Source organism: Leucoraja erinacea, unplaced genomic scaffold (genome assembly GCF_028641065.1).
Source record: "Leucoraja erinacea ecotype New England unplaced genomic scaffold, Leri_hhj_1 Leri_207S, whole genome shotgun sequence".
Taxonomy (NCBI): Eukaryota; Metazoa; Chordata; class Chondrichthyes; order Rajiformes; family Rajidae; genus Leucoraja; species Leucoraja erinaceus.
The window spans coordinates 27,164-38,153 of NW_026576108.1; the positions used below are offsets into that span (position 1 = coordinate 27,164).

The window sequence follows — 10,990 nt, forward strand, 5'->3', positions numbered from 1 at the left end:
CAAAATGTTCAGCTTCTCTCTCTCTAGACCCTTGGTCATATGATAGAGCTGAAAATGCTTCAAGATTGTTGATCAAATGTAGTTTGGCTTTCCAAAGTTGTGACCAAAGGCTTTGCACAGGCGTTACACCTCCTGATCTGTAAAGGTATTCTTTCTTCTGTATGGATCAGCTTTACATGGCGCTGCAGGTAGCGATCAATCAGAAACACCTTGCTACCTCCTGGGTGGGCGCAAGGTTTTTTACGCACCTTTTCATGCTGCTCTTTTATGTGTTTCTTAAGTCCGTCAACTCCTCTGTAAACAGCACAGCAACCCTTATTCTGACATTGATACATGGTGGGGAAATCTCCCCTTTCCAAGTTTGACTTTGGTTTCCGGCCATGTTTTTGTCCAGATTGTTTCTTCACATCCTTAATATTGGACTTCTTAACTGGTAATTTACTCTTCTTCTTCCAATATGGTTGAAAAGACTCATCTGAAGAGCCATTCTTAACCGTTATTTCTCTGTCATCTTCACTTGATAAATACCTTTCAGAAAGATCACTGGACTCCAATCCATCCACAACATAATTTCTTATATACCAAGATGCTTCATTGCAGTTACCTGTTTGAATAAGGGGTCGGCCATTTAGGACTGAGATGAGGAGAAGCCATTTCCGACCAGAGAGTTGTGAATCTGTGGAATTTGCTGCCAGAGAAGGCAGTGGAAGCTGATTCACTGGATGTTTTCAAGAGAGAGTTAGATTTAGCTCTTAGGACTAATGGAAGCAGGGGATATGGGGAGAAAGCAGGAATGGGTTACTGATGCTGGATGATCAGCCATGATCATATTGAATGACGGAGCTGGCTCAAAGGGCCGAATGGCCTACTCTTGCATCTAGTTTCTATGTATTTATCGGAGCTTCACCCTACTTGGCTCCAACTCAATAAATCCCAACTTGCACTTGAAAATTCTTCTCTTTTCCTCAATCTCTGTTTTCCCCCAATTGTATTTTATTTTTGGGTGGAGCTTTTCTTTGCAATATGTGCCTCCTCTTACATTGAAGAGGGTTCAATCGTTAGCGGGGGTCGGAGAGAAAGAAAGGGGAGAATGTAGTTTTTTTTTAAAGACCAAAACGCAAGGCGTTGACCACAGCGCTTGGCTTCAAGTCAACAGTGCGCAGGCGTGTTGCCAGCAAGGTGGCGGTGTCTGCGCATATTCGATGATGAAGGAAAGGGGGCGTGGTCAAACCGAGGCTCACGTACATGTCGGGGTCTGCCAGGCAGAAAGATGGCGGCGCCCGTGTAGATTTCAGTGACGTCACCTGCCAGCACTGGCCGGAATTTCCTGACAACAAGATGGCGGCCGGGATGCACCAGGATCATTATCTGAACCAAAGATAATCTTTGATCTGAACTGTGAGTCGTCCAGCGCGGTGGGGAGGGTGAGATGCAGCCCGAGGTTGGTGCACGAGGAGAAATGCATTGCACGGGGGGGGGGGGGGGGGGATGCCAAGTAGTTATCATTTTTGCATGGGTGATTTTGTATTTCCTAGGCTGTGACTGATCATCTAAACCTGGTTTTAGCTGGTACCTTTAATATCTAGGCTAGCCTACATTGGACCCAGGGAATCATTTAAACTTGGTTTCAACTGGTACCCACAATATCTAGGCTAGTCTAGTTGGACAGCAGAGTCTAGGGTGTCCATATTTGGGGTGTCTGGAACCTGTGGTGCTGTGGATTATGTCTGGCGTAACCCATTTTGTACTCTGTGAACTCAACTTGTTCATTTGGCATTATTTTTGAGTGGTACCTTGCTCGTCTATATGCTAGCCCATTTTTTTAGGCCCTTTTGCAGCGGGTCTGCCGTTTGTGTTGTTGATATAGGGTGATTTCACGAAAGGTCACTGGAGCGTAGATCCGCACCCACGTGACCGAAAATCTCAAGTGGAGGACATGCTAGACATCTGGTACATGTTAGTGGATGGGAAAACACGCACTTTCCCACCCGTTAAAAAAATAGAAAACGGCCAGGTTTTGATCTGCAATTTATTGTGCCAGTCGGGGTGACCGTGAGGCACAGCTACCTAGATTTACAGTTAAAAAAAAGATAGAAACTAAGGTAAATTAAAGAGGGAGCTGAAGGTGCCAATCCAGCGGAAGTGAACAGCGGACATTTGTCGTGGAGATTTAAAGGTCCAAAATATCGGGAATTATCGCGTTTGCTCGCTGAATTTCATCAAGTAAGGCATTGTTGACTTACTTTTGATGAAATTCAGCGAGCAAACGCGATAATTTGACCTTTTGTGAAATCACCCTATAGGCGTGGCAGTGAGCACACCATGGTAGTGGATTTAAGTGGCACCTCACTCATCTATTTAGCACCCATTTTTTGATCCCTTGGGGGGTCCCCCAGGTCTACACGCAGCGGGTGGTACCCAGCAGACTCCCAATTCCGTTCATTTCAGGTGATCCCCTACACACTCCCATAGTCAAACATTGGTATCTAGTTCGTCTAACCTAATGTCTATGGGCTGAAGGTCTATTTCCCCATATCCCTTGGCTCCGCTAACTTTAAGAGCTCTATCTAACTCTCTTGAAAGCATCAAGAGAATTGGCCTTCACTGCCTTCTGAGACGGAGAATTCCATAGATTCACAACTCTCTGGATGAAAAGGTTTTTCCTCATCATCGTTCTAAATGGCCAACCCTTACTCTTAAACTGTGGCCCCTGGTTCCGGACTCCCCCAACATCGGGAACATGTTTCTTGCCTCTAGCGTGTCCAATCCTTCAATAATCTTATATGTTTCAATAAGATCGCCTCTTATCCTTCTAAATTCCAGAATATACAAGCCCAGCCGCTCCATTCTATCAGCATATGACAGTCCCGCCATCCCGGGAATTAACTTTGTGAACCTACGCTGCATTCTCTCAATAGCTAGAATGTCCTTCCTCAAATTTCCCAACTTGCCCAAGTCACCCTGCATTCTCATAGCATCTTCCACACAGTTCACACTGCCAGCCAGCTTTGTGTCATCTGAAACTTTGCTAATTTTATTTCGAATCCCTTCATCGAAATCATTGATGTATATTGTAAATAACTATGGTCCCAGCACCGAACCTTGCGGTACCCCACTAGTCACTGCCTGCCGTTCTGAAAGGGACCCGTTAATCCCTACTCTTTGTTTCGTGTCTGCCAACCAATTTTCTATCTATGTCAGCACTTTACCACCATCACCATGTGCCCTAATTTTGCCCACAAATCTCCTATGTAGGCCCTTATCAAATGGTTTCTGAAAGTCCAGGTATCCTACATCTACTGGCTCTCACTCATCCTAGTGCTCAGGTGGGCGGTGGAATGGTGGATGGAATTTGCAGTATAATGCAGATAAATGTGGGGTTATTCACTTTGGTGGCAAGAACAGGAAGGCAGATTATTATCTGAATGGTGTCAGATTAGGAGACGGGGAGGTACAACGAGACTTGGGTGTCCTTCTACATCAGTCACTGAAAGTAAACATCCAGGTACAGCAGGCGGTGAAGAAAGCTAATGGCATGTTGGCCTTCATAACAAGAAGAGTTGAGTATAGGTCCTACTGCAGTTTTACAGAGCCCTAGTGAGATCACCTCTGGACTGTTGTGTGCAGTTTTGGTCTCCTAATTTGAGGAAAGACATCCTTGCCATTGAGGGAGTGCAGCGTAGGTTCTCCAGGTTAATTCCTGGATTGGCGGGACTGTCGTATGAGGAAAGATTGTAGGATTTGAATTTAGGAGCAAGGAGTTCCTACTGCAGTTTTGCATGCCCCTAGTGAGACCCCACTTGGAGTATTTTGTGCAGTTTTGATGCCTAATTTGAGGAAAGACATACTTTTTATTGAGGGAGTGCAGCGGAGGTTCACAAAGTTAATTTCCGTGATGTTGGGACTGTCATATGATGAAAGAATGGATCAATTGGGCTTGTATACCATGGAATTTAGGATGAGAGGGCATCTTATCGAAACATATAAAATTCTTAGAGGATTAGACAGGCTAGATGCAGGAAAAATGTTCCCGATGTTGGGGGAGTCCAGAATCAGGGGTCACAGTTTAAGAACAAGTGGTAGGCCATTTCAGGCTGAGATGAGGAAAAATATTTTAAAAAGGGAGTTGTGAATCTGTGGAATTCCCACAGAAAGCAGAGGGGGAAGGGGTGAGGAGGGTGCGTGGGAGAGGGTGTAAGGGGGGAGGAGATGTTTAGGGGGTGATGTGGGCTGAGGAGTGACGGGGCCCCACACCGATCTGGGGGCGCCTAGCATCCGGGCACCGCGTCGAGCCTCCCGGCTGCACGAGAGCCGCCCTGTGCGTGATGTCATCTGCACACACGGCGCCCTGACGTCACCGCCCCTCCATTGGAGGGTTTTGACCCAAAAAACTTCCCCTTTCCGTGTTCTCTACAACTGCTGCTCAACCCGCTGAGTGACTCCAGCACTGCGTGATCATCTTCTCATGATGCATGCCGCCCCCCACATGACTCTGCGCAATGGCAGGGGGAGGAGTCAGCATCCCCCCTCGGATTAGCGGTGACGTCAGGGCGTCAGTCGTACGCGGCGTTCATGCTTGCGGCTGACGTCACGGCGTAGGTCGGGCGGATATGTGGGCGGACGGCTCGACACGGTTGCCGGGTGCTCGGCGCCGCCCCCATCACCCCCCACTCACCAACCCGCACTCACCCCCTGCCACGCACCCCCTCCCCAATCACACCCCTTCACGCCCCCCCCACTCAACTGCCCCACTCCCCCCATCAATCACTCCCCCCCCACCCTCTCCTCCCCAACCCACTAACCCATTCACCCCCTTCCCCTACTCCCCCCTCCCTCCCCTTCAAGTACTACTAATGTTCACACGTTGGTAATGTCCTGTTTACCGGCTTGATCACCCTCTGTGTTCCCCTCCTGCAGGGTTTAGGAGCCGTTGCTGTGGACATAGAGACAGGGACGTGAGCAGCCATTGAGGGCGGCCAGGGTGCCAGTGAGCCCCCCACCCCCCCATCTGCTTGGTCTGCGGGCTGAGCTTCGAGGGGCTGAGCTTCGATGGAAGACCACATGACGGGGCACAGCAAGGAGAAGCGTTTTAAGTGCGACGTGTGTGGCAAGGCGTTCCAATACCCGAGCCACCTGGAGATCCACCAGCGGGTGCACACGGGAGAACGCCCCTTCGACTGTTCAGACTGCGGCAAGAACTTCAAGTCGGAGCGGGCACTGATGGACCACCGGCGGGTGCACACGGGCGAGAAGCCCTATGGCTGTTCCACCTGTGGCAGGAGCTTTGTCCGGTTGTCGGGGCTACGGGGGCACCGGCGCGTGCACAGCAGTGAGCGGCCCTTCACCTGCTCCGACTGTGGCAAAGGCTTCAAGTCCTTGCCTGAACTGAAGGTGCACAGGCGCCTGCACACCGAAGAGCGGCCCTTCACCTGCTCAGACTGTAGCAAAGGCTTCAAGTCGTCGCATGAACTGAAGGTGCACAGGCGCCTGCACACTGGGGAGCGGCCCTTCACCTGCTCCGACTGCGGCATGAGCTTTGCCCAGTCGTCGGCGTTGCAGAAGCACCGGCGGCTGCACAGCAGTGATCGACCCTTCACCTGCTCTGACTGCGGCAAAGGCTTCAAGTTGTCCACGTACCTGAAGGAGCACATGCGCGTGCACACCGGGGAGCGGCCCTACACTTGCAGCGTCTGCGGCAAGGGTTTCATCCGCTCCGACAGCCTGCTGGAGCATCAGCTCACCCACACGGGCGAGCGCCCCTTCACCTGCGCCCAGTGCGGTAAGGGCTACACCCGCTCTGCCAGCCTGCTGTCCCACCAGCGGATGCATGTCGCCGACTGTCTCATCCCCAGGTCTTACCGTTGCTCCGACTGCGGCAAGAGCTTCAAGCGGACGCAACATCTGAAGGTCCACCAGCGGGTGCACACGGGCGAGAAGCCCTTTGTCTGTTCCACCTGTGGCAAGAGCTTCACCCAGTGGTCGGGGCTGTGGGTGCATCGGCGAGCGCACAGCAGTGAGCGGCCCTTCACCTGCTCCGACTGCGGCAAAGGCTTCAAGTCATCCACGGACCTGAAGAGGCACAGGCGCCTACACACCGGGGAGTGGCCCTACACCTGCAGCGACTGCGGTAAGGGCTTCTCCCGTCCCACCAGCCTGCAGGCTCATCAGCGGGTACACGCCGGCAACCGTCCCGTCCCCAGCCCGGAGTATGGAGAGCGCTTTGCCATGGCCTCCCACGCCGTGTCTCACCAGCAGGTGCACACCAGTGGCCAGCCGTACGACTGCCCGAACTGCGGTGAGGTGTTTGACAGCTCGCGGGGGTTGCGTCATCACCGGCGGGCCCACAACAGCGAGCGGCTGCTCCCACTACGGCAAGAGTTTCAAAAGTGCTCGGGGGCTGCGGGAGCACCAGCGGATACACACCGGAGAGAGACCATTTGTGTGCGCTGAGTGTGGCAAGGGCTTCACCTGCATGTCCGGCCTGTGGCAGCACCGGCGTACCCACAGCTGTGAGCGTCCCTTCCCTTGCCCGTCCTGTGGTAAGGACTTCACCCACCTGACCACCTGTTTGAGCACTGGCAAGTCCACACCGGCCAGTGCCCCTACACCTGCCCGCTCTGGCAAGGTCTTTGCCTGCTCCTCCAGCCTGCTGGCACATTGCGACGTGGATAGGTGCTGTTTAGGTAGACACAAAATGCAAGAAGGAATGGGTAACGTTTTGGGTTGAGACCCTTCTTCAGTCACGACCCAAAACGTCACCCATTCCTTCTCTCCAGAGATCCATGGATAACAAGGGATATCAGGGATAGTATCAAAACAAAAGATGAAGCATACAAATTAGCCAGAAAAAGCAGCCTACCAGTGGACTGGGAGAAATTCAGAGACCAGCAGAGAAGGACAAAGGGCTTAATTAGGAAAGGGAAAATAGATTATGAAAGAAAACTGGCAGGGAACATAAAAACTGACTGCAAAAGTTTTTGTAGATATGTGAAGAGAAAAAGATAAGTTAAAACAAATGTAGGTCCCTTGCAGTCAGAAACAGGTGAACTGATCATGGGGAGCAAGGACATGGCAGACCAATTGAATAACTGGTTCTGTCTTCACTAAGGAAGACATAAATAATCTGCCGGAAATAGCAGGTGACCGGGGGTCAAATGAGATGGAGGAACTGAGTGAAATCCAGGTTAGCCGGGAAGTGGTGTTAGGTAAATTGAATGGATTAAAGGCCGATAAATCCCCAGGGCCAGATAGGCTGCATCCCAGAGTGCTTAAGGAAGTAGCCCCAGAAATAGTGGATGCATTAGTGATAATTTTTCAAAACTCTTTAGATTCTGGAGTAGTTCCTGAGGATTGGAGGGTAGCTAATGTAGCCCCACTTTTTAAAAAGTGAGGGAGGGAGAAAACGGGGAGTTACAGACCAGTTAGTCTAACATCGGTAGTGGGTAAAATGCTAGAGTCAGTTATTAAAGATGGGATAGCAGCACATTTGGTAAGTGGTGAAATCATTGGACAAAGTCAGCATGGATTTATGAAAGGTAAATCATGTCTGACGAATCTTATAGAATTTTTCGAGGATGTAACTAGTAGAGTGGATAAGGGAGAACCAGTGGCTGTGTTATAACTGTACTTTCAGAAGGCTTTCGACAAGGTCCCACATAAGAGATTAGTATGCAAACTTAAAGCACACGGTATTGGGGGTTCAGCATTGATGTGGATAGAGAACTGGCTGGCAGACAGGAAGTTAACAGTAGGAGCAAACGGGTCCTTTTCAGAATGGCAGGCAGTGACTAGTGGGGTACTGCAAGGCTCAGTGCTGCGACCCCAGCTATTTACAATATAAATGATCTGGATGAGGGAATTGAATGCAACATCTCCAAGTTCGCGAATGGTATGTTAGCATTCATGCATACCCGAAAAAGGGACCACATCACCCAGATCCTGGCCTCTCTCCACTGGCTCCCTGTGCGGTTCCGTATACATTTCAAGTCCCTCCTTTATGTAAAAAGCCCTCAATGGGCATGTCCCCTCCTACATTAAAAGTCTTCTCACCTTCCCATCAGAACTGCCCCCTCCATCGACTCCTTTAAGTCAAGACTAAAATCTTATCTATACTCCCAAGCCTTTCCTGACGTCCACTGAGCGAGGGATATATGTATATATGTATGTAGTTTTTTGTTTATACTATTCTTATAACAAATGTAAAGCACTTTGGCCAACGAGAGTTGTTTTTTAAATGTTCTATATAAATAAATGTGACTTGACTTGACATTCATAGCAAAAGGATTTGAGTATAAGACCAGGGAGGTTCTACTGCAGTTGTACAGGGTCTTGGTGAGACCACACCTGGAGTATTGCGTACAGTTTTGGTCTCCTAATTTGAGGAAAGACATTCTTGCCATAGAGGGAGTACAGAGAAGGTTCACCAGACTGATTCCTGGGATGGCAGGTCTTTCATATGAAGAAAGACTGGATAGACTCGGCTTGTACTCGCGAAAAATTAGAAGATTGAGGGGGGATCCTATAGAAACTTACAAAATTCTTAAGGGGTTGGAGAGGCTTGATGCAGGAAAATTGTTCCCGATGTTGGGGAAGTCCAGAACAAGGGGTCACAGTTTAAGGATAAGGGGGAAGTCTTTTAGGACCAAGATGAGAAAAACATTTTTCACACGGAGAGTGGTGAACCTGTGGAATTCTCTGCCACAGAAGGCAGTTGAGGCCAGTTCATTTGCTATATTTAAGAGGGAGTTAGATGTGGCCCTTGTGGCTGAAGGGATCAGGGGGTATGGAGAGAAGGCAGGTACGGGATACTGAGTTGGATGATCCTCATTCCCTCTAAAGCGGTGGAGGAACTCAGTGGGTCAGTCCGTATCTGTAGAGGGAAGATAATCTAAGGAGACACTCCCACCTCTCATAGAACAGAGAAAATAAGTGCAGGAGGAGGCCATTCGGCCCTTTGAGCCAGCACCGCCATTCATTGTAATTATGGCTGATCATCCCCTATCAATAACCCGTGCCTGCCTTCTCCCCATATCCCTTGACTCCACTAGCCCCTAGAGCTCTATCTAACTCTCTCTTAAATCCATCCAGTGACTTGGCCTCCACTGCCCTCCGTGGCAGGGAATTCCATAAATTCACAACTCTCTGGGTGAAAACTTTTTTTCTCACCTCAGTCTTAAAGGACCTCCCCTTTATTCTAAGACTGTGTGGCCCCTTGTTATGGACTCGCCCAACATTGGGAACATTTTTCCTGCATCTAGTTTGTCCAGTCCTTTTATAATTTTATATGTTTCTATAAGATATCCCCTCATCCTTCTAAACTCCAGTGAATACAAGCGTAGTCTTTTCAATCTTTCCTCGTATGACAGTCCCGCCATCCCAGGGATCAATCTGGTGAACCTACGCTGCACTGCCTTAATCACAAGGATGTCCTTCCTCAAATTAGGAGACCAAAACTGTACACAATACTCCAGATGTGGTCTCACCAGAGCCCTATACAACTGCAAAAGAACCTCTTTACTCATATACTGAAATTCTCTTGTTATGAAGGCCAACATACCATTAGCTTTCTTCACTGCCTTCTGTACCTGTAAGCCAACTTTCAGTGACCGATGTACAAGGATGCCCAGGTCTCGCTGCACCTCTCCCATACCTAACCTAACCCCATTGAGATAATAATCTGCCCCCTTGTTTTTGCCGCCAAAGTGGATAATTTTTCCTTTCCAGCTTTCTCCACCCCCACACCAAGCAGTCTGAAGAAGTGTCCTGACCTAGAATGTTGCCTGTCCATGCTCTCCAAAGGTGCAAGTTACTCCAGGAGATGTTGTCTCTTTTTGTAAACCAGCATCTGCTGTTCCTTGTATCTAGACTAGGCGTGCATTTCATCCAACACTTGCACTCGGTCCACCAAGGCCTGCTGAATGTCCCGGTTGCCAACCATTTTAACTCCCCTTCTCACTTCCCACACTGATCTTTCTGTCCTGGGCCTCCTCCATTGCCACAGTGAGGTGACATGCAAACTGGAGGAACAACACCTCATAGCTTACAGCCCAAGGACATGAAGATCGAATTCTCCAATTTAAGGAGACCCCCCCCCCCCCCCCCCAATCAAGTCCTGGAGTCTGTCCCGACCCCAGCTCTTTTTTCCAGCTTTCTCCCTCGACTCCAACAGTCTAAAGAAGTGTTTGGACCCAACACGTCGTCTGTCCATTCCCCTCCAAAGTGCCGGTAAAACTCAGCAGGTCAGCCAGCCAGGTCAGCGGTGGGAAACTGATAGAGAAGTGTTTCTAATATAAGCTCCCCTTGTGCCCTGTCAAGAATGTGTTGTCCATTCTTGGGATGGGATGCAAGGTCCGAGCTGACCAGTCATCGACAGCCCCCCCCCCCCCCCTCATGGGCCATCTCTTCGTCATTCCTCTGTCTTCTCACTGGTGAAAGGCATCAGGATTAATCCGGAGTCACCGCTTGCTGTCCCCAGCCATTCCCCCTCAACTCTGAACGGTGGGAACTCGTTCTCCGCCCTTGGACGTGCGCTAGATTCCGGCTGCAGTAAACAAGGACTTTTACTCGTTAACCCGCTGGAGCCAAGTTGTATTCCAATGAAATAAATGTCTTTTTTAAGCAAAAAAAAATGTAGATAGACACATGTCATCCCATGATAAGCTTTCCTCTATTAAAAAAAGAATAATGCTAACTGATCGTGCACAATTGTGACGGCTTGATTTCAAATGCAGCTCAGGGGCTTTCCCTGCGGGATTCGGGGGGTTGGAAGGGCTTCCGTGTTTTTCCCCTCTGTTGTTGTGTGGGGAGGAAGGCGGCGGCACTTGGCCCATTGGGGCTAGGATACGTGGGAGGAAGGCTGAGCTTGGATCGAGGCTTGGAAGGCTGAGCTCACCTCCCCTGGCCCGACCCGCATCCGCACCACCACCAAAGCCCTTCAGCCCATCTCGTCCGTGCTACCCCAGGCCTTCTGAAACACAATCGTGCACTGTTC

The 10,990-nt window shown here is 49.8% G+C and overlaps 1 protein-coding gene across 2 annotated transcripts; it reads left to right on the plus strand.

Moving 5' to 3' along the window:
* The first annotated feature begins 1,020 nt into the window (after positions 1-1,020).
* LOC129716313 (zinc finger protein 501-like) lies at positions 1,021-10,688 on the plus strand. 2 transcript variants are annotated; one of them, XM_055666182.1, is made up of 2 exons: positions 1,021-1,441; positions 4,918-10,688. In XM_055666182.1, exon 2 carries the CDS (start codon positions 5,050-5,052, stop codon positions 6,448-6,450), a length of 1,401 nt encoding a protein of 466 aa, XP_055522157.1. In that variant the 5' UTR covers positions 1,021-1,441; positions 4,918-5,049; the 3' UTR covers positions 6,451-10,688. The 2 variants fall into 2 exon arrangements, with proteins under 2 accessions (XP_055522157.1, XP_055522156.1); XM_055666181.1 differs by having other exon boundaries at positions 1,021-1,398.
* The last annotated feature ends 302 nt before the right edge of the window (positions 10,689-10,990 follow it).

Bases quoted from the DNA above. Each gene is read 5' to 3' on its own strand.
- LOC129716313 (XM_055666182.1), top strand. From the start codon at position 5,050: ATGGAAGACCACATGACGGGGCACAGCAAGGAGAAGCGTTTTAAGTGC.